The sequence below is a fragment of the Gopherus evgoodei genome, chromosome 11 (genome assembly GCF_007399415.2).
Source record: "Gopherus evgoodei ecotype Sinaloan lineage chromosome 11, rGopEvg1_v1.p, whole genome shotgun sequence".
Taxonomy (NCBI): domain Eukaryota; kingdom Metazoa; phylum Chordata; order Testudines; family Testudinidae; genus Gopherus; species Gopherus evgoodei.
This window is the reverse complement of record NC_044332.1, coordinates 7,924,257-7,947,195: the sequence shown is the minus strand read 5'-3', so window position 1 is coordinate 7,947,195 and position 22,939 is coordinate 7,924,257. Positions and strand designations below refer to the sequence as shown.

Sequence of the window (22,939 nt, the reverse complement as noted above, 5' to 3'; positions counted from 1 at the left end):
CCCCGGGGAACCCTGCTACTGCAAAAATCCTTCTCTCTCCCAGGGTCGAGCGGCAAGCTCCTCCGCCCCTGAGACTGCTCGCTGCAGTCCTCAGGGAGACCCTGTTACTCCAACAGTCCTTCTCGCTGGTCACACGCTCCCAGAGGTTAACTGCCCCCTGAAACCGTCCCTCTCTGAGCCTTCAGCACGCCTGGTCCTCATTATCCCTCCTTTGTTTTACTGCTCCCCAGTCACTTACTGCAAGCAGCGCCATTCACGGGGTGCAGTACGTCCCGCTGCTGCCACCAGTTGTCACGGAGTCACCGGGCGATGCTCTGGAACTGCTCCCCACCAAGCCAGTCAGGACTTTGGGGAGCCTCCTCTCCTTTGGAGCAGACTTGTTCAGGGCAAGAAGCTCACACGTCTTCACCTCCTGGGTCTCTCCTTGGAGCATTCAGCATCCTCTGCCCTTCCGTGCGCTTCCCACAGCGAGTCCACCCCAGCGGGGTCCTGGGGAAGCCACCGGGTTCTGCACCCCCACTTTGCAGTCAGACGTGACTCTCAGCCAGCCAGTAAAACAGAGGTTTATTCGATGACAGGAACAGGGTCTAAAACAGAGCTTGTAGATACAGCGAACCGGACCCCTCGGCTGGATCCATTCTGGGGGCAGTGAGCCAGACCCCCAGGTCTGCCCTCCACCCTTGACCCCAGCCAGCTCCAGACTCACAACCTCTCCCTCAGCCCCTCCTCTCTGCTTAGCCCCTTTCCCGGGCCAGGAGGTCACCTGATCCCTTTGTCTCCAACACCTTCAGCTGGCACCTCTGCAGAGGAGGGGCCCAGGCCATCAGTTGCTAGGAGACAGAGTGTCAGGCATTTAGGTGCACTGGCCATTGCTCTGCCAGATACTTAAGAACTGCCATGGGGACACTGAGGCACCAATACAGTATTCAGAGAAAACATTAAGAACTTTCCCAGTTCGTCACAGTTCCCTCGTGGCCTCAGCACAGAGCCACTGTTACTGCCCTGCCCAGTGGGCACAAGGGCAATCTGTGTGTGGCATTAGCTCGCTTGCATCAGCCACAAGCCAGCAGCAGCCACCTGGGTCCAGTACGTAGGAAAGGCGAAGGGCTCTGTGCTGATTGCTGCTGAAGGAGGCTGAACCCAGGGATGGGGGGAGCTTTCTGGGGCTTGGGGCCAGGCCCTGCTCACACAGGAGTTGGGAGCAGGCAGCTGGTTAGAGTTTCCTTCTTGTGTCTCTCTTGTTCTCGTCTCAGCCATCCTGAACGTGTACGAAGCCCACCACAGCGCCCGGCTGAGGCAGCGAGCCATCGCAGAGCTGTATGACCACATCAAGGCTGACGACAGATTCACTAAAGCCATCAGCATTGGCTCGGTAGGCTGCTCGTTATCGCTCCCAATGAAGTAACGGAGCTGGCTCCAATTCCTGCCCAGGTGCGGGAGAGACCAGCCTGGGACTCCCCGGCTCAGCACAGCTGCCTGGCTGCTGGCACGTAACCACAGCAACCAGCAATTCCAGGCAGGCTCAGGTCCTGTTGTGCTGGGCACTGCACACAGGAGAGTTCACGGTGGGTGACAAGGGGCGTGAGCAGGCTGGCAGGAGAGGAAAGCACGAGCAACCGCCTCCTCGTTGTGCAGTGGCCCTGGAGGCAGGGCGTGCCAGCTGTTCCCCTCTGCAGAGTCTTTACTGAGCAGCTGGTGGAAGGCCTTGGCTGGAGTGTGATGAAGAACAGACATGGGGATGCCAAGGGGTCCGTTCTGTGACCACAGCCCCAAGGAGACGTGCTCGCTCACCTGCAGACAGCCCCCAGCCTGGGGTTTGCTCCTGTGGCTGGTCACTAGGTCAGGTCATGCTGTGCAGGCCCTTGTCGAACTGCGCTCTGCAGGGGAGTGACGCCTTCTCTCTCGGCAGATTTCCAAGACCATTAACATGCTGGTTCGCTGGTACATGGAGGGGGAGAGCTCTCCAGCCTTCCAGGAGCATGTCTCCAGGATCCCTGATTACCTCTGGTAAGGCCAGGCCCATGCACCTCCCCAACCCCGGAGACAGTGCAGGGCTCAGCTAGAGAGAGCCACTCTGCCCTAGCGGGAAACCCCAGGGCCTAGCAGGGAACCTGCTGCTCAGACCTGCCATGGGGAACCCCCAGGGCTACCACACTGCCTAGGCCCCAGGAGCAGGGAGCTCTATGCAGGCGGCATGCAAACGGGGGCGGGGTCTTGCATTGATCGGCAGCCAGTTCCAGACGCTGGCCCCTTATTAGCGAGTCCCACTCGCTCCAGTTCTCCCAGTCAGGTGGGGGCCAGAGGGCTGGGAAGGGGCAGGCCAGGGCCCCTGGGGAAGTTGCTGCAAGGCTGCCCGTGAAGCTCAGTACTCTGTGCCCTGGCAGCAGTGCTAGGCGCCTGGTGGCTGCGGAGGTTGGGGACAGGACCGTGCTTCCCTGGCTGCTGCACTGATGTGCTCTCTCTCCATGCAGGGTGGGACTCGATGGCATGAAGATGCAGGTAAGGCGCTGTGGCCCTGGCAGTGAACGCAGGGACCCTGGGCACGCTCTCGCTGCTGTGGGACGGCTCACAGGGCTGGGCAGGGACCCCTCCCCCGAGGACTGAGCGCGTACTGCAAAGGGGGTCTCGCCAGCCTGCTCTGCCTTGGGGGATCCGCCACGCCTGCAATGTCTCCTTTTCCTGCCAGGCTGTTGATGGTCATAGGACCAGCCCTGGCCCAGCTGTGCAGCTCACAGCAGCGGCTTCTCCCGTCCCTGCTCCTCCTCCTGGCCGAGGGTAGAAGGGGTTGGTATTGCGAGCAGTGTGTGTCCTTGTTCTCAGGCAGCTGCTTCCCCTGCACCTCTAGGGCGTGCTCTGCACCCGCCATCCCGTGCCCAGCCCCTGCCCCACACGCATTGCCCCTGGGATGTAGCCTGGGGTAAGGGCGAGTCCCGTCCTGTCCTGTCTCAGCTGTGCGGTTCTGGCCCCCAGGTTAATAGGCAGCCCTTCTCCTACCTGCGCTGGGGGCTAGAACAGAGCACTAACGGCTGCTCAGCCCCTGCTGAGTGTCCAGCAAGGAAAGGGGCTGCATGCTGCTCCCCCATGCCCTGGCCACACAGGCTGCTTCTCTGTCCCACTTCCTGCAGCTCAGTGTCTCCCAGACAAACATGCCTCTCCCGGGACAGCCGTGCATCTCCCAGACACAGCTCTGCCACCTCCCTCCTCCCCTGCCCCACAGCTCCCCTTGCTGCCCAGCCAGCCGTTCGCACTACTGTCAGTTTGTGCAAAAACTGACTGTTCTGGGTGTCGCGGCCTGGCCCTGACCGGCAGAGCACTCGCAGACCTGCCATGCAGGCAGTCAAGTAGTGCAGTGCTCTACCGAGACCTTCTCCCAGCCTTCAGCTCCTTGGGGCTTGAGTACCGCAGCTGCTCTCTCTGGGGCTGCCCCACAGCCCAGCCCTGCAGAGCCCAGATGCTGCTGCCCAAGCTCCCCATGTGCCTGGAGCCCCGTCGGCCCATCCCAGTCCCCTCCTCGCGCTCCCCTCTGGGTTCAGGATCCATGGCCAAACTGCCCTCGTTCTGAACCCCTCTGTGGGCTTGCAGGATTAGACCTTAAAATAGCTTTGGAGGGAAATTCGAACCGAAAACCCCCATAACCCTGCTCCTGCTGCCCCAGTGGGTTCCCTTAGGCTGCAGCCCTCCCTTAGGCTGTACAGGGCCCATTGGTGCAGTGTGGTGGTGCCTGAGCTGCATGACTGCACCCAGCCGTGTGCCCTATAGCCTTCTCTGTCTGCGGGGCCCATTGGTTCAGCGTGATGGCGCTTGCAGGCAGCGTGGCCCATAGGGGTGGGCGGGAAGCCTGGGGTGGATTGAAAAGCTGCTTCTCATTGCACACTCTTCCGTTCCAGGGCACCAACGGATCCCAGCTCTGGGACACAGGGTTTGCTGTCCAAGCCTTCCTGGAGGTAATGTTTGCTGTCGTGCCAGCCTTCTGGGCTGCCCCCCTGAGGGCCGTGGGTTTCAGACAGGCACCATCCTGCACTTTCCTAAGTGCCATGGCTCTTGGGGGCCCGGCTCCTGCAGTGTACGCTCAACAGCAACACTAGAGAGAGGCTTTGACAACCTCGGGTGTCAAGACTGGACAGAACTGTGACGATCGTCGAGTCTGACCCCCTGCATAGCACAGGTCAGAGAATGTTACCCTGAGTTCCCTGTGCTGAGGCAGTAACTGGTGGTGCAGCCAGAGCGCAGCCTTTAGAGAGAGACCTGCAGGCTTGCGATCCCAACGAGCTCCGAACGCACGCTAAGGGCGGAGAAGAGCTAGTGCCCCGTAGCGTTGGGTGGACACACCTGTGTACAAAGGCAGGTGTGTGCAGGTTTGCAGGCAGACTGGCCTTTGAACACTGGGTGCGAGGTGTCATTGGAGCAAGGCTAGAATGTCATGGGGCTCTGCACATGTCCCCTGTAGTAACACCCGGAGATGAGCAGCACTGTCACTGCTTGGGAACCTGCACTTGGGCAGCTGCAGGGGCGGAGCTGGCAGGAGCGTAGGAAAGAGCCGCTATAGCTGTTCCATAGGCATGTGGCACGCTGCCGGGGATGGTCCCTGAGAATACTGTCCTAACCCCTGCCAGGTGAAGGCACGTGGCCCCACGGCACTGGTGGGTAGGCCTTGAAATACACATGGGCAGGGACCAAGGGGAGTCCCTGTTACCTATTCCCCGCATGCGCTGTGCTCTCTTTGGGGTACTGGTACGAAGATGGGCCATATCGCACTTGCCGTGGTAAAATCCGCCCAGAGCCCAGCGCTGCTCGGAGCCAGCCGCAATGCTGGAATACAGAGACTGGGGTTTGACTGCTCCGAGTGAGCAATGGAGGTGTGTTGCTTGGCACAGCTCCAGCATCGGGCACTGCAGTGCTGCTCCGCCAGTCGCTCCGAGCCTGAGAGTTCCTGTTCCTCCCCTATAGCAGCCAGTGTGAGATAAGCCACCCCAGTGCAGATCTCCAGTGCCCTGGACTCCCTGGCTGGCCAAAGTGCTATTTGACTCTTACCAGGGAGTGACCGTGCCTGGGACAGATTCCAGGAGATCTCTTCTAATTTGTGTGCTGAAGTGGGACTGTTCTTAATGTTTCCTGTGAATTATGTGTGAGTGCCTCCATTTCCCCTAGGCATTTCTTAAGTCTCTAGGAGGTGAGATTGTTGCAGAGCAAAGGGCCAGTGCACATAAATGGCCGATACTCCTGGCAACTAATGGCCTGGGCTTTGTAGGGAGCAGTTCCAGAGCATCACCCAGGAACTCCGTGACAATTTGTTTTTCCCAAAGAACTAAACTGATCACAGAGCTGAGCAATGACATTTCTTTATTTTGTGTGTGTGCCTCCTTGTCTAGGCTGGTGCTCAGAATGACCCGGCATTTGCTTCCTGTCTGAGGCAGGCACATGAGTTCCTCAAAATCACGCAGGTGAGCCCTGAGTTGGGGTCACAAATGTGGGAAGCCAGCACTGACTTGGGTAAGACTGCAGTGTCCTGCATAGCTTCTCGGCATCCAGCCATACAACTCATCCCCTACATGCGCTGTATTCATAGACGCAGGAGCTAGGGGGATGGGGGTGCTGTAGCACCCCCAGGTTTCACTGTGAAACGTTTGCTGGTGCTGTTAGAAGGAAGCTAGCGTTATTTTGCAATTCTTGAGAATTCTGGAGATGTGCTGCACCAGTGTGGTGGGAGCAGGAATTGTGCTTTTTCACACTGCGTTTGAACACCCAGGGTTTACAGTTTCATTAGCTGGCTTTCAGCACCCAATGCCTCTGCCCTCTGGCTGTGGTAGGAGATACAGAGGAAAGGGGTTTGGTACCAGGACACAGTAGGGAGAAAGGCCCAGAGTCTCAAAGGTATTGAGGTGTCTAACTCCATTTGGGGCTGGCGGTCAGAGCTCAGGGGCATTTTGAAGCAGCGGCAGGGAGGTGAATGCTGTGGGTCCCATGGGCTAGCTCAGCTCAGGGGCTTTCGTTGTCTGTCAAACGCACTAGTTAGCAGTCCTTTTTGTGCACCCTGTCAAATGTCTCTGGATCTGTAGGTTTCCTCCTTCTTACATTCCATGGGGCTTTTCTGTAGGGGCTGACCCAGCTGGGTTCTCTCTAGTTCCCCTGATTCCAGAGCCCTGCCGCTGTCCCCCTGCAGCTCCGATGAGGGTTCTCACAGTGAGCTGGTCCCCACCCAGCTCTGGAGCCAGGGCTGCGAGTGCTGCAGGGTGTGGCTGTCACAGAGTGTGGGGGTGAAAAGGCCCTGCACCCCCGGCTTCCTGTGATTCACCAGGACTCTCAGCCAACCAGTAAAGCAGAAGGTTTATTTAGGCGACAGGAACACAGGCCAAGACAGTCTTGCAGGTACAGACAACAGGACCCCCTTTAGTAAGGTCCATCTGGGGGCCCCAGGGAGGCCACAGCCCTGTTGGTCGGGGCGACCCTCTTTATTTCCCAGCCAGCTCCAAACTGAAACTCCCTTCAGCTGTCTCCTTTCTGGCCTTCCCCTGGCTCCTCCTCCAGCCTTTGTGTCCTTTGTCCAGTTTCCCAGGCAGAAGTGTTACCTGGCCTCCAACGCCCCTCCTGGGTTCTCATTTTACATGCTCAGGAATCCTCCCTTCCCCAGTGTAGGCCTTCCCAGCAAAACTCCCCTGCAACCGTCCCAGGTTAGTACTCCCCACTCAGCATTCAAATAATACATCAGGAACATTCCTACTTCATCACAGCGGCGCATTTGGCCTTGTGAGGTGGAGTGTGCCTCACCTCTCCCTGCCCTGGGACACAGCTGGCACATGGGCCTGGCTGACCCTGAGATTCCTATGACGTCACAGCACTGGTGCTGTTTCCTGGTGCTGCTCCGCAGGTGCTTCAGGCAATGGGAGCACACGTGTGAACCTTCACTGGTGTTCTCACCACCGCATCGTCCAGGCCTGTTCTGAGCAGGGCTGCTTGGCCCGGGGGTCGCACCCCAGCAGCCCTCTGCTCTCAGGCTGCCCTGTTGCTGCTGCTGGAGCCAGTGTGGCAGGGTAGTTTTATGGGAAGCTTGATGCACACGGTCCCAGCCACGGGTCCCGCTCAGGGCTCTGGGGGGGTGAAGCACTGAAAACAAGTGGGTGCACAGGGCCCTCTTCAGCCGGGTTGGGGGGAGAGCTCCGGGTGCCCTGTGTGCTGACACAGCCATACCAGGGCAGCACTGGGGCGTACTGCAAAAGGTCAGCTGTGGAAGTCCCTTCTGCTGATCCCCTCCCACTGGTAGAGTCCAGGGCCAACCTTGGCCCCAGCCTGATCCAGGGAGATGTGGCACAGACAAGCACCAATCTCAGCCTGGCCTCTGGCGACCAGACTGTGGCAGCGGAGACAGGAGTGCTCTGCGGGTATGGCTGGCCTTGATCCCGTGGCCATCACCATAGCCAGGGGCGGCTCCAGTTGCCATGAGGGCACCAGTCAGGCTGCCTTCGGTGGCATGCCTACGGGAGGTCCACCGGTCCCGCAGCTCTGGCGGCAATTCAGTGGCAAGTATGCCGAAGGCGCGGGACCAGCGGACCTCCCACAGGCATGCTACCGAAAGCCGCCTGACAGCCATGCTTGGGGCAGCAAAATACATAGAGCCCTCCTTGACCAGAGCTGTGGGACCTCTGCCCTTTGCAGTGCTCTGCTCTTGCAGTGGGGCCTCCTCACTGGTGCTCCTCGTGTCTCCTGCAGATTCCAGAGAACCCACCCAACTACCAGAAGTACTATCGCCAGATGAACAAGGTACAGCTGGCCACGTGCCTGGATTTCCCTGGGATGATTTTCCCCTGTTGTTCCATGTTTGTTCCTCACGTATCTGTCTGCCCCTGGCTCTGCGCTGCTCATGGGGCAGGGAATGAACCTTTTAGACTCAAAGTGGAGCTATCCTGTGATAGCGTCAGAGGGAGGCTCTGGCAGCCGAGCGACCCTCTGGTGTCCGGAGGAGTCTGTGGCCGTGACTGAGATGCCAGGTGCTGAGGGACTGACAGTTAGACAGGCTCAGCCTGCTTGGAAGAAGGGCATGAGCTGGCATTTACCTGGCGATGCCCATGGCATGTGAAGCAGAACAGCAGGTGGCTTGGTGTCTGCATGTGGAGGTGGGGCTTGGCCAGTATACATCACATCGGTGGAGGAGGGGCTCTGTAAGCTGAGGCCAGTGGCCATGGGTCCAGGGCTGGCCGTCAGGCCAGTTGCCATGGAAGGAGATGTGGCACAATCCCACTAAAGCCTGTTTGTGGTGGGGCTGGGCAGCATTGTTTTCTCCAGTACAGTATTTTCTGGTGCCGGAGGCAGCTTCACCTGGGTAATTATGAGGGCCCCGTGTAACAGGCAAAGTGCAGCCAGACACAGCGTGAGCTCTTGCCCCCAGGCTCCGCCATGGCACTGCCATCCTGGGCTGCAGCCCCCGCTGTGCCAGCTCTGGGCCTCACCTGCCCCCGGGCCTCCTGTTGTACCCAGCTGCTCAGGGAATGTGTCTGGATACCTGCTCATGGCATGGGCTGGATTTCACCCAGCACTGGCAATTTGCTTGGGGCCCAGACTTAGGTTTGAAAACTATTGCAGTAGCTCCTGGTGCCACCTTGCTGTTAAGGAGGGACTCCCCTGCCTCCCCAGCCTCCTGCTGGACTCGAAATGGGGGATGGTTGCTAGCGTTATCTCCCCATTTCGTGTGCACAGGGGGCACTGTAATGCGGGGTTGGGTGAGGGGCTCCCCCATCCCTTGGGCAGGGCAGAGTGTGACGGGGGAGTTTCCCTCGTTCTCTGTGCTCCTGGGGCTGAGTGCTGTTGCCTGACTCCTCAGGGCGGATTCCCCTTCAGCACCCGTGACTGCGGCTGGATCGTGACTGACTGCACTGCGGAGGGGCTGAAATCGGTCATGCTGCTGCAGGAGAAGTGTCCCTTCATAGCAGAGCACGTCCCCACGGGGCGCCTCTTTGACGCTGTGAATGTGGTAAGAGGTGGCGAGACCCGGTTGGGGGGAGAACCCCAAAGTCTGCGCCATGTATCTTGAAACAGCTTAAAACAAAATGGCTTCTGGGTGGGGGATGTTCTCTCACTGTGGGCCTCCGGCGTCCTGTGACTGGGCATACGGCCTGCTGGGCGTGAGCCTGGGATCACATCTGGATGTGAGCTGGGCCTGGCTGCCATGAACCCCAGGAGGAGCCCAGGCAGGGCTGTTAGTGCAGTGCCTCTTGCTGCCGCTGGGTGTCGCTCATGAGTCCTGAGAGGGGAGCAGTGTGTGCAGCCTGACAGGACGGGACCAGGTTGCCCTGTGTGCGGAGAGAGCTCAGAGCTGTTCTCAGTCCCTGGGGCGGCGCGTGGAGGGACAGCGCAGCACCTTTGTGCTGTCTGCAGACTGCCCGCTGGGGAGACACCCTGTGCAGGGAGCTCGTTCGCCCAGGTCTTGGGGAGCGGAAACGAGTGACCCGAGCTGGCTCCAGGGCCTTGGAGACCAGGCAGCTGTTCTGGGGGGAGGATAAAAGTGTCTCTGGCTCTGGCCAGCTCCTAGCAAAAGGGAAGGGGAAAAAGAGGGAAGAAATGAGGCCTCATTTAGCACAGAATTGAGATGTTGAGAATAAAATCAGGGAGCCAAAGGACATGAGAGAGAAAAATTCTTGAATTGCCTATGCCCCAAAGCTCAGGGCCTGGGTAACAAACAAGAGGAATTGGAATTGCTCATCTATGAGCATAAATGTGATCTAGCTGTGGCATTACTGAAACCTGCTGGGACAAGTCCCACGACTGGAATGTTAAAATCAATGGCCCTAACTTATTTAGCAAAGTCCCAATGGGCAAAAGGGGAGGGCAAGTGGCATCTACATCAAAAATGGCCTCACCTCATGCATCTGACCAAGTGGGTATTCACCCACGAAAGCTCGTGCTCCAATACGTCTGTTAGTCTATAAGGTGCCACAGGACTCTTTGCTGCTTTTACAGATCCAGACTACCACGGCTACCCCTCTGATACTCACCTGTTCTGAGTCACTGATAACTCGGAAGACAATGATCTCAGATGCTAATAGATCAGTGTTCTAACAGACCGAGCACAAGTTAGTGTTTGCTACAGACCCCAAATCCAGGGCCGGTGCAACCATTTAGGCGGACTAGGCGGTTGCCTAGGGCGCCGAGATTTGAGGGCGCCAAAAAGCGCCCCCCAATTTTTTTTAAATGGTTGAGCAGCTGCTGCTGCTGAGACAGAAAGGGAGTCTGAGCTGCTGGTGGCAGCCGGCAGTCCAGGGGGTCCCCTGGGTCAGGGCGCTGCCGCGGCAGCCAGCAGTCCAGGGGGTCCCCTGGGTCAGGGCGCTGCCGTGGCAGCCGGCAGTCCAGGGGGTCCCCTGGGTCAGGGCGCTGCTGCGGCAGCCGGCAGCCCGGGGCGGGGGTCCCCTGGCCCAGGGAAACCAGCTGCCGTGGAGGCGCTCTGACCCTGGGTCAGGGCGCTGCCACAGCAGTCGGCAGTCCAGGGTGTCCCCTGGGTCAGGGCGCTGCTGCGGCAGTCGGCAGTCCAGGGTGTCCCCTGGGTCAGGGCGCTGCCGCGGCAGTCGGCAGTCCAGGGTGTCCCCTGGGTCACAGCGCTGCTGCGGCAGCCGGCAGCCCAGGGGTGGGGGTCCCCTGGCCCAGGGAAACCGGCTGCCGCGGAGACGCACTGACCCTGGGTCAGGGCGCTGCCACAGCAGTCGGCAGTCCAGGGTGTCCCCTGGGTCAGGGCGCTGCTGCGGCAGTCGGCAGTCCAGGGTGTCCCCTGGGTCACAGCGCTGCTGCGGCAGCCGGCAGCCCAGGGGTGGGGGTCCCCTGGCCCAGGGAAACCGGCTGCCGCGGAGACGCACTGACCCTGGGTCAGGGCGCTGCCGAAGCAGTCGGCAGTCCAGGGTGTCCCCTGGGTCAGGGCGCCGCTGCGGCAGCCGGCAGCCCAGGGCGTCCGGAGGGGGCGGCAGGCAGCTCCCGTGGAGCTGCCGCAGTCATGCCTGTGGACGGTTGGCTGCTTGCGCGGCTCCGGTGGACCTCCCGCAGACACCACTGTGGCAGCTCCACCGGAGCCGCGGGACTAGCGCGCGGGGTGGCGAAATTGCTGTCCGCCTAGGGCACTCAAAACCCTAGCGCCAGTCCTGCCCAAATCACAGGAGGGGCCAGGATGTCTGGCCCCTTACGCACCAATCTACAGTGTGTAGGGAAAAAAGCTGTGTGATGATGGGGGACTTCGGTCACAGTGACACACGCTGGAGAGCTCATGCAGCCAGTACCAAAACCTCCTTGGGATTTTGAAATCTCATTGATGACAGGTTCCTAACTTAAAAAGTGCTGCCACCGAGACAAGAGAATTCTGTATTGGACCTTGTCTTGACAGATAAAGAGGAATTGATCACACAACTAAAAATTAGTGGAATCTTAGGTATAAGTAATCATAACTCGATCACATGAGTAATGTGCAAACAGAATAAAGTCCAGAGCAGAGGCATATATACTTGGTACTTTTAAAGGACCAATCTCACAAAGCTAAACAACTGTAACCCAAACCAGCTGAGAGGAGGAATTTAATCAGAGAAAATGTAGATGATAACTTGTAATTGTTTAAGAACAAGTGGATGCCCCAAAAGCTACAATCCCACAATCAAGGAAGAAGGCGGGAGTGGATAACAAAAGACTTGGATTAGAGGGGAGGTGAAGGCACCTATAAAAATAAAAAAACAATATATAACAAATGGCAGAAAAGGGAAGTTGAAATCGGAAGCTAAGAATTGTAGAAAATGGATGCGGGAAACACAGGGGCACAAGAAGAACTCTGTGGCCTGCAGAGTTAAGGATAATAAGGAGTTTAAGATATTAATATAACCCTTCTGCCTGTCTGAATTGGCAGCAACAAAGGCTGGGTTCAGTATCTAGGGGTTTCAGTAACACAATGCAAAACCGGCTCAAGCCCCCACCCAGTGACCTGGGACAATTACATTCCACCCCCCGGGTGCCTCTAGGAGGCAATACTTCCCCTCTTGCAAGTACGGAGTCTGAGCGTAGCAAAATCCTTTTTATAAAGGAGGGAAACAACGCGGCATTATGTTGGGGAAACACCACAAACAGGATTTATAACACAAACCATGAGCAAAAGACCCACCCCAAGTAAGTTTGGCACTATTCTTTTTCCCTCAGGGTCTTAAGTCCAACACCCCAAAAGACCACCCCAAAGTCCTAAAAGTCCAACACCCCCAAAGTCTCTGTCCCTGGTCAGTGCAGCCTCAGAGTTCAAAAGTTTATCTGCAGAGTTTTACACCCCCCCCCAGCCTGGGTGGAAGTGTGGGGGAAAGGGGTGCATGGGGTGTTAATGGGCACCTTATGTGGTCCAAGGCCGACTGCCCCACCTCTCCATGGGGTTCTGCCGCAGCCTTCACCACAAGCCCCTCCACTCCACCAGCCATCCCATGAGCCGCTCCAGCGTCCCACGAACTGCTCCGCTTCACTCCACTTGCTGTCCCGTGGGCCATTCCAATCATCCCACAAACTGCTCTGCCAGCCAGTTAGCAAGATTTCTTCAGGCTCCCCCACTAGTTAACACAGCACTCAGTGATTTCAGCTCTTAGTAATTTTAGCTCTTCAGTGATTTCAGCTTGTGGTAGGGGAGCCCCACTACTGGTGCACCATTAGCCTAACGTGAAATCAGCACAGCAGTCTGAACTAGACTCTTAATAAAATCAAGATCAGCTCTGCTGTTCAACTGTGGTGGTGCAGCAATTGGTATTTCAGGTTCTCAAAAGGGGTCCATACCATCAGATACAATTTATTATTATTTTATTTATTATTATTATTACCACCACCCCAGTCTCTCCCTCTCAATTCACTGCAGTTTGGAACCCATGGCCCTTGTCGAATGAGTGCTACTTAGTTGATGGTGAGTCCCCCTGTCATAAAACAGTTCCACTGGCCTTGATTTACATAATCAGGGTAACAACACTTTATTCTTCCTGTCACAATAACAGAGAAACTGGAGATCCCACAGCAGCCAAAGTGACTATTCGGGCGGCTGTGGCCCCATGCCAGGTAGGATGGGTGTGCCTATGCAAACAAGACCAGCCCCTGAAGTTCTTTTCCACAACTCACCACAATTCACCAGCAGATGTCAAGGTAGAGCTCATCCTGACTCTGCTTACATTAAGAACAAAAGAATCCTGAAACTGGTGTTGGTCCATTACTAGATGAAAATGATAATTTTATCAGTAATAATGCAAAACAAAGGGGAAGTGTTCAATAAATATTTTTTATCTGTATTTGGGGGAAAAGACAGATGGTGTAATCATATCATATGATGATAATCTTTACATTCCACTAGTATCTCTGGAGGATGTTAAACAGCAGTAACTAAAGTTAGACATTTAAAAATCAGCAGGTCCAGATAACTTGAATCCAAGAGTTTTAAAAGAGCTGGCTGAGAAGCTCACTGGACTGTAAATGTTGATTATTTCCATAAGCCTTGGAACATTGAGGACGTTCCAGAAAACTAATGTTGTGCCAGTATTTGAAAAGGGTAAATAAAATGTTCAAGGCTGGACAGTCTGACATCAATCCCTGGCAAGATAATGGAGCGGCCAAGGAACTCCATTAATAAAAAATTAAAGGAGGGTAATGTAATTAATGCCAGTCACTAGTGAGATTAAAATTAGAATAATCAAAAATTATTTATGGAAAATAATAATTTTTTGTCCAGTTTGGTTGACAAAGGTAATAGTGTTGATATGAGACTTAGACTTTTGTAAGGTGTTTAACATAGTACCACACAAAATTTGGTGAAAAAACTAGAGTGATACAAAATTAACCTGGCAAATGGATTAAATGGATTAAAAGCTGGCTAATTGATGGGTTTCCAAATGTAATGTAAACAGGGGGTCGGCACCAAGTGGTGTGTTTCTAGAGCTGTGTCAGAGGGGTCAGTTTCCTGGCCCTTGCTTTTTAATATTTTTATTAGGGCTGTCAGTTAACTGTGATTAATCCATGCGATTAAAAAAAAAAGAATTGTGATTTAAAAAAAATTGCAGTTTTAATCTCATACAAGTACTGTAGTGCAGTCTGTTTATCATGAAGATGCAACTTACAAATGTAGATTTTTTTGTTACATAACTGCTCTCAAAACCAAAATGATGTAAAACTTTAGAGCCTACTAGTCCACTCAGTCCTACTTCTTGTTCAGCCAATCGCTAAGACAAAGAAAGTTGTTTACGTTTATGGGCGATAATACTGCCTGCTTCTTGTTTTACAATGTCACCTGAACGTGAGAACAGGCATTCGCATGGCACTTTTGTAGCCGGCATTGCAAGGTAATTACACGCCAGGTACGCTTCATGCTTCGACCACCATTCCAGAGGCCATTCTTCCACGCTGATGATGCTCATTTAAAAAAAATGTGTTAATTAAATTTGTGACTGAACACTTTGGGGGAGAATTCTGTGTCTCCTGCTCTGTGTTTCACCTGCATTCTGCCTTATATTTCATGTTGTGGCAGTCTTGGATGATGACCCAGTACATGTTCATTTTAAGAACACTTTCGCTGCAGATTTCACAAAACGCAGAGAAGGTACCAGAGTGAGATTTCTAAAGATAGCTACAGAACTTGACCCAAGGTTTAAGAATCTGAAGTGCCTTCCAGAATCTTGGAGGGACGAGGTGTGGCGCATGCTTTCAGAAGTCTTAAAAGATCAACACTGTTATGTGGAAACTACAGAACCCAAACCACCAAAAAAGAAATCAACCTTCTGCTGGTGGCATCTGACTCAGATTATGAAAATGAACATGTGTCGGTCCACTCTGCTTTGGATTGTTATTGAACAGAACCCATCATCAGCATGGAAGCATGTCCTCTGGAATGGTGGTTGAAGCATGAAGGGACATATGAATCTTTAGTGCATCTGGCATGTAAATATCTTGCAACACCGGCTATAACGGTGCCATGCAAACACTTGTTCTCACTTTCAGGTGACATGGCAAACAAGCAGCGGGCAGCATTATCTCCTGCAAATTGTAACCAAACTTGTTTGTCTGAGCGATTGGCTGAACAAGAAATAGGACTGAGTTGACTTGTAGGCTCTAAAGTTCTATATTTTTATTTCTGAAAGCAGTTTTTTTGTACATAATTCTACATTTGTAAGTTCAACATTCATGAGAAAGAGATTGCACTATTAGATGAATTGAAAAATAGTATTTCTTTTGTTTTTTACAGTGCAAATATTTGTAATAAAAAATAAATATGAAGTGAGCACTATACACTTTGTAATTGAAATCAATATATTTGAAAATGTAGAAGACATCAAAATATTTAAATAAATGGTATTCTATTATTGTTTAACAGCGCAATTAATCATATAGTTAAACACGATAAACTTTTTTAATCGCACGATTAATCATGATTAAGTTTTTTAATCACTTGACAGCCCTAATTTTTATTAGTGACCTAGCAGAGGACATAAAATCATCACTGATAAAATTTGCAGATGACACGTAGATTGGGGGAGTGGTGAATAATGAAGAGGACAGGTCACTGATTCAGAGCGATATGGATCACTTGGTAAGCTGGGTGGAAGCAAACAATATGCATTTTAATATGGTTAAATGTATACACCTAGGAACAAAGATTACAGGCCATACTTACAGGATGGGGAACGCTATCCTGGGAAGCAGGGACTCTGAAAAAGATTTGGGGGTCCTGCGGAAGAATCAGTTGAACAGGAGTTCCCAGTGCCAAAAGGGCTAATGGGATCCTGGGATTCATAAGCAGGTGAATCTCAAGTAGGAGCAGAGAGGTTATTTTACCTCTGCATTTGGCACTGGTGTGACGGCTGCTGGAATCCCGTGCCCAGTTCTGGTGCCCACCTGTCAGGAAGGATGTTGACAAACTGGGGAGGGGTCAGAGAAGACCCACGAGAATGATTAAAGGATTAGAAGACCTGCCCTATAGCGATAACCTCAAGGAGGTCAATCCGTTTAGCTTAACAACGTGAAGGTTAAGGGCTGACTTGATTCCAGTCTATAAGTACCTACATGGGGAACAAATATTTAATAATGGGCTCTTCGGTCTAGCACAGAAAGGGCTAACACGATGCAGTGGCTGGAAGCTGAAGCCAGACAAATTGAGACTGGAAAGAGAGAGGATATTTAACATTTGGAACAACTCCTCCAGGATTGTGGTGGATTCACCACCACTGGCCATTTTAAAATCAAGATTGGCTGTTTTTTAGAAGAGCTGCTGTTACTGGAAAAGAGTTACTTTGGGGCAGGTCTCTTGCCTGTGCTCTGCAGGTCAGGCCAGCCCTTCTGGCCTTGGGATCTAGGGTTCTGGAGAGGGATTGTGGGGTGGGGGACGGAGGGAGAGTGATTTGTAGCAGGGGGTGAATGAGGCTGATTTGGATTGTCAATCTCTTCCCTTCCATGTCCGGGCAGTTGCTGAGCATGAGGAATCCTGATGGAGGCTTTGCGACGTACGAAACCAAGCGGGGGGGCTGGCTGCTGGAGCTCCTGAACCCCTCGGAGGTGTTTGGTAAGGGCAGGTGCGCTGGGCCTCTCTCCAGCGATTGTCACTTGCACCGCGAGGGGAGGCAGGGCCAGGTCTGCTGGGCGTGGTGCCCAAGGCAGGGTCGCAGGGGTCTGGGTGCAGTCACACGGCCAGTGCCCCTCCCCAGAGACAGCACCTCTGCACAGCTCCTAGGATGAGAGTGCACCAGGGGAGTAGGGCCCCTGCCAGCGCCTGGCATTGTCCTCGAGCTGCCTGTTGGCCATGAGTCCCTGTGTGATGAGGATGCTCACTGCTGCTTCTCCTGTCTGGCAGGTGACATCATGATAGACTACTGCTACGTGGAGTGCACGTCGGCCGTCGTGCAGGCACTGAAGCACTTCCACGAGGCCTTCCCTGAGCACCGGGCCCGGGAGGTCAGGTAAGGGAGGGGGAGCGCTGAACTATCAGTCCAGAGCTTGCATCCTGGGAAGGTCAGTAAGTGGGCCCTGCTGGGATGAACCTAGCGTGGGCCCCGCCTGTACACTCTGACCTGCAGGGCAGACCCTGCCACCCACACAGCTCCGGAACGAACCCGGTAGCCGAACACGGCAGCTCCTGTCCCAGCGGGTGCTGCTGGTTGGGTGCACGCCCCTGGGGCAGCGCTGCCCTGGTGCAGTGGGGGGCACCCTCCTTTCCTAGCTATCCTTTCAGAAGAGCCCGCCTGAGTACATCCGCTTCCTGTATGAGGCCAAAGGGCCATCTGGCCTCAAGCAGGGCACTGAGGGCACAGACCAGGATGTGTTTCATCCGCAGACCAGCTGGGAGGCCACCGGCAAATGTCCTGTCTCCATCTGAGCAGGGGCCATGGTCAGACAGCTGCACAGGGGCTGTGGAAGCTCAGTCTATCTTGCAGCTTATGACCCTCGAGTGACTCTTTTAATAGGGGCTGGGCCCCCACTTCTCAGAGGGGATTTGAGCTTCCAAGGAGCCCCTGGGTCGGGCTGGCAGGAGAATGGACGCTGCACACTAAGGAACCCCCTCTCCTCCTGTCTAGAGAGACGCTGCGCAAGGGCCTGGAGTTCTGCCGCAGGGTGCAGAGAGCTGACGGCTCATGGGAAGGGTGAGTGGCCACGTGCACCACTGGTGCAGCAAGCTCCATGCTGCTCGGGGCAGGAGGCGGCTGGGGTGAGGAGAGAGGTGCTGGTACCTGCACTGTTGGGCAACCCTCTTTCCCCTTTACCTCCAGGTGTGCCAGTGTCTGGGGAGGAGGTGTGGGGGGCTGGCTCAGGGAGCCCACAGCAGTCTGGCCTGTTACAGTCGTGTCTAGGGCCCCCGGCAGACCAGAGCCTGTGGCACTGGGCGCTGACAGTGAGTGACTAACCCCTTAGCTTGCGGACTAGAGACGAGCCCGACACAGCGATGGGGGATGGGATGCGACTCCTGGCCAGTGTATGAGAACAGCTCCAGTAAAGGCTCAGCGTAGCCTGTGGCAATGGGACCCTTCCCCTGGTCTGCGGCGGGGAGGGACTGTACTTGGAGGTGGGGACTTCCCATGCCCGTCTGTGGCACGGGAGGCCGGTGGTGTTAGAGCTGCAGAGCGTTCTGCACTGCCTGACGCTGGTTCTCTCCTCCCGTCAGGAGCTGGGGTGTGTGCTTTACCTACGGCACCTGGTTTGGACTGGAGGCCTTCGCCTGTCTGGAGCACACCTACCAGAATGGGTGAGTGTGGGAATCTGGCGTGTAGCTCCCTGGCTGCTCACGGCCTGCAGGGCATGGCCTGGAGTGCCTGGTGCCATCCCTCAAGCACGGGAGGTGCTGCATCACTCTGCTGGGGGAGGAGCTTGTTCAAACCCAGAGCAGCCTTCCCTGCCGGGCATTAGGTCGGGCTCCTCTGTCCTGTGCTGTACCCTCTGGTCCCCCGCTCACTGAGAGTCACAGCCCCTTGGGGCCCTGTACCCAGCCCGTGGTCCCCTCGCTCCAGCTTTGCTGGCTGCACGCAGCTGGGGGCTCTGGTGTTCAGAGCCAGGTTGTACACTGACTAGAGGAAGCTCGCCTGGCCCTAGGCTGCTGCTCCCACCCCCAAGGCCAAGTCTCATCTCGGAGCCCCCAGTTCCTGCTAGAGCCTCCCTGCCCCAGCTTCACACTGTCTGCTGCCCCCACCTGCTCCACCAGCCCCTTCCCCCAAATCCCCATGAGGCCGTCCTGGCTTAGTCCCTTTGCCCCCAGTGACTCCCACTGCTCTGCCTTGTCCCTTCAGAGCCGCATGCAGAGAGGTGGCCCGGGCCTGCCAGTTCCTGGTCTCCAAGCAGATGGAGGATGGTGGCTGGGGAGAGGACTTTGAGTCCTGTGAGCAGCGCAGATACGTGCAGAGCTCCACCTCCCAGATCCACAACACCTGCTGGGCCCTGCTGGGGCTCATGGCTGTCAGGTAGGAGCACCGACGCCGCTTCTCACCACAGAACATCGTCCTCTTCACCTGTATTCACAGAGCACATCCCTGCCAAGGATCTCGGGCACCGGGGCGCTGGTGTGGAAGCCTTCGTTCATGCCGTGCCTTCCCCCTGCTGTGCTCTGCGATGTCCTCGCTAGGCTATACCAGAGCACACGCCCCAGTGGTTGGGAGGCACCTGCGCCGAGAGGGGTTAGCCAGTGACCGCTCCAGTCTATGGGCTGGCACTAGGTGCCCGTCGTCACACCACCGGCTCTCCCCCAGCGAGCGTCCGGGCTCTGTAAGGCAGCAGCACAGCGCAGAGCTGCCCACCAGCCTTGGCACGGCTGTAGTGGGCACTGCAGGAGGTGGCTGCTGTCGCAGGCCTGGCTTTACCGCCTAGTGCTTCCTCACCTGCTTGGCTGTCTGGGGCCTTCGGTGCCGCGCTACCGGCCTGGGAACGACACAGAGGTGGGGGGTGGCCATAGTGTGAGTGCTGGATGCTAGTGGAGGGAGGAGAAGAGCCTTCCTGTCCCTGCTGCGGTGCCGGGGAGAGAGAGGAGAGCTCCGGCTGCGCACGGCGGGGGGTGGGGGTGGGGTTGGAATGCTATTCGGAGTCACACCACTGACCTCTGCCCCTTCTCTTTGCAGATACCCGGACGTTGGGGTGCTGGAAAAGGGGATCAAGGTTTTGATTGACAAGCAGCTGCCCAATGGTGACTGGCCTCAGGTATGCAGCTCCTCACTGCTCTCTCTAATGTGTCCAGCCCCTGTCACTGCAGGCATTTCAGCCAGCCACTCGCCCTCTCGTCCCCCCAGCTGCGGGAGAAGCAGGCCGATGGCTCAAAGGGTTTTGCTGGGGGTTGTTTGTGAGGGGAATCGCTGGCTGAGGATAGCTCCGTGGAAGAGCTGAGCTTTGCATTTCGTTCTGGCCTGTGGTCTCTTCTGTCGTGTGGCAGTGAGTTCCACAGTCGGTGTCCAGCTCCAGGGAGAGATCTGCCTCCTGTATTGAAAAGCTTCCCTGTCTGGGTGAGCTGGTGGAATGCAGTTGTCATGAGAAGTCGTAGTCGCAGGAGAAGGGACGATCTCCCTGATGGAGAAAGTTTGATCAGCAGCTGGAGCCCTTGTCCTGGACGCTGTGAGAGGGGAGCCGGAGCAGACAGCGGGTACTGGGGTGACCTGTGCGGCATGTTGAACCAGCCGGAGCTGTTCAGGGCCTGTCGGTCCATGCCTGGCTGCAGTAAGGAGCCGTAGATCTCACAAAGAGATTGCGTGGGGGGGATACACTCTGGGAGGGGCCTGCTTCTGATCAGTGCAGGTTTCGGGCCGAGGCCATGAGGTGAGGGGGCTTTTGCTGTCATGGTTACGTGGGGATCCAGGCGCCATGCAGAGCCCAAAGCAGCCCCAGGCTGCAGAGCAGTGAAATGCTCTGGGAGCAGGTGCCCTCGGCAGTGGGAGCGTCCGAGATGAGGCAGGGTCTCTGGCTGACCTCCCTCCTCTCCCCACCACGCTGCCCTTGGGCTCCGCTTTGCCAGCTGCCTGTCATCTCCCTGCTGTTCACGCTGGCAAACCAAAGAGCACCTCAAGCCAACTCTGTGTGCCCTGCCTTCCCCTGCCAGCCCTCGCTCTCTGCGTCACGTGGAGCTGGGGCCATTGCGGGGTTTGCTGCTTTGTGCACATGGACGTAGCCTGTCAAATCACTGGAGACGGATCTGTTTTGCGTCCCAGCAGCTCACCATCCCATGGGGCACCCTGGGTGCAAGGATTGTGGGCAGGACGAGGCTTCTTCTATATATTTCTGGGGTATTCCCCCTTGGCTCGGGCTGCATGGCTTTATGTGACCTCACCTGACCCTTCCCGGGGAGCCCTGGATCCAGCTGGAACTGGGAACAGAACAGGTCTCATCTGCTGACTGCTGTTGTTCAGCGGCTGGAGGTGTATGGGGAGATGCAGGCACGGCGTGTTAAGGAGGTGGGATTGGATGGGCTGGTGGCTGCAGGGAAGCCCTGGAAGGTGGAGAGGTCTGACTGCCTGATTCTGAGGCCGGCTGCCTGCTGGCCTTGGCCCCAGCACACGTGAGAGCAGCCCAAAGACTGTTTTATTACATGGGGCTAGTCACAATCCTATCCAGCAGCGCATTCCATCCATGCCACGATCACGCCACGTGCTGGAGGCTGCGAGAGCCTCTTAATGCTGGCTCTGTGCCTGGCAGGGCAATCCCCATCTGGGCACTGTTGCCCAGTGCCTGGCTCCTTCGGGCCACTGGAGCGGGGTGGAGAGCCTGGCCATAGAACCATAGAATATTAGGGTTGGAAGGGACCTCAGGAAGTCATCTAATCCAACCCTCTGCTCAAAGCAGGGCCAGTTCCCAGACACATTTTTACCCCAGTTCCCTAAATGGCCCCCTTAAGGATTGAACCCACAACAAATGGCCCTGTGTATGTGCGGTGTCATGCCTCAGGGGGAGTGAGCAGGGAGTGTATCCATATCCTGGGGCATGTGGGAAACATGGGTGTATCAGTCATAACGTGTGCTTGGCACAGTATCCGCAACAGACCTGAGAGTGCAAAGGGCTTGTGGGACCACCTGCAGGAGCACCCCTTGCTCACGATCACCCGGCCAATCCTGCCTCTTTCTGTCTCTCTCCCCTCGCAGGAGAACATCTCTGGAGTGTTCAACAAGTCCTGTGCAATCAGCTACACCTCCTACCGCAACATCTTCCCCATCTGGGCCCTGGGGCGCTTTGCACGCCTGCATCCCAGCAGCGCCCTTGCTGGCAAGCTGCAGCCCAGGTCCTTGCACAGTGAAGAGGAGATCCTGGCTGGAGGGAAGCGGGATAGGGTTCTGTGAGGGTCCCCCTCTGCCTGAGCCTAGGCCCTGCCCACGCCCCATGGCAGGCTTGCAGCCTCAGTGACATCCTAGCTGGATTTGCTTGGCTACAAGTCTCTTTACGGGAGGCCAGCAGGCCCTGGTGCTGTGTTGTGGTCCATGAGGACTCTGCACATTGATTCTAGCTCCGGGCCTACGTGTGGGCTTGGAGGGGGCAGCGAGTGTGTGGGCACTGTCTGGCTTACAGTCAAACGTGCTGTACATCTGGGGCTTGGCTTGAATGGACCCCTCTTCCCGGATCCATTGTGTAAAAGGCTGTGTGTCTGCAGGTGAATGCTAGATAGGATAGGCTGCTGGGGGGGGGCCTAACCGTATGACCTTGAGCAGGTGTCTGCACTTCAAGCTGTAGTACACACGCCAACGCTCGCTGAGATTGAGTTATGGCGATAACCCAGGGGTTCCCAAACCTGCTTCCCTGAGACCCACCTGTGCGGTTGCCATGGGCGCTGCAGCCCACTGGTGACACTTCTGGAGGAGACTGATTATATGGATGTAGTAATTAAAATTAAACTATAACCCTAGAGATGATGTATGTGGTTCCTGTTCACTGATAGAAGTGCTTCAAGAGCTTTGAAACCAAAGCATTTCAGTAAAGCTACGCTTTTAAAAAATGTGGCGAGCAAAATGTGTTCACACAAGGAAAACACAAGTCGGTGTACAACTAACAATAAGCAACACAGCAATGGTAACACAGCTGTTGAATAATAACAATGTGTTTTTTTTTAATTTTAAAACAAAATAGTTGGCCAACTTAGCACATGATATTGTGGTTTTGATTTTTTTTTTAGTTGTAAAGTCTGAATGTTTATGGTATATAAGTAAAGACCCAGACCAGCACTCTACTAATTAGAAAATGTCATATATTATAAATAAAAATATAAAGTAACATCCAGACCAGGAGTCTTCCTAACGACAGAAATGTGCCTGCTTCTCCTTGCACTTTTTTTTCCATCTGGTGACATATGTTAGCAAGATTCAGCCTGCTCTCATCTTCAATTTTCAGCCACGTCAGGGTAGGGGTAGCTAGGGCTGTGTGTCTCTGATATCCTAGGACCCACATGGCTACAACAACACTGCCTACATTTTGTTGCCCAGTCACCCAGGTTAATGAGCTCCCTTTGTAGCTCTGCACAGTCAGTTTTAGACTT

General features: G+C 55.4%; 1 protein-coding gene across 1 annotated transcript in view; it reads left to right on the top strand.

The window, feature by feature from the left end:
- The window catches only part of LOC115659889 (lanosterol synthase-like), a 37,675-nt gene extending 15,406 nt beyond the window's left edge, over positions 1–22,269 (top strand). The window contains exons 9-22 of the mRNA XM_030580630.1: positions 1,254–1,372; positions 1,910–2,007; positions 2,472–2,499; positions 3,888–3,944; positions 5,370–5,441; positions 7,705–7,755; positions 8,813–8,962; positions 16,423–16,519; positions 16,808–16,913; positions 17,529–17,594; positions 18,113–18,193; positions 18,732–18,902; positions 19,554–19,632; positions 21,558–22,269. Coding sequence (XP_030436490.1) covers positions 1,254–1,372; positions 1,910–2,007; positions 2,472–2,499; positions 3,888–3,944; positions 5,370–5,441; positions 7,705–7,755; positions 8,813–8,962; positions 16,423–16,519; positions 16,808–16,913; positions 17,529–17,594; positions 18,113–18,193; positions 18,732–18,902; positions 19,554–19,632; positions 21,558–21,752 — 1,370 coding nt within the window. The 3' untranslated portion in view covers positions 21,753–22,269. The remainder of the gene's footprint in view (positions 1–1,253; positions 1,373–1,909; positions 2,008–2,471; positions 2,500–3,887; positions 3,945–5,369; positions 5,442–7,704; positions 7,756–8,812; positions 8,963–16,422; positions 16,520–16,807; positions 16,914–17,528; positions 17,595–18,112; positions 18,194–18,731; positions 18,903–19,553; positions 19,633–21,557) is intronic.
- Positions 22,270–22,939: the final 670 nt, after the last annotated feature.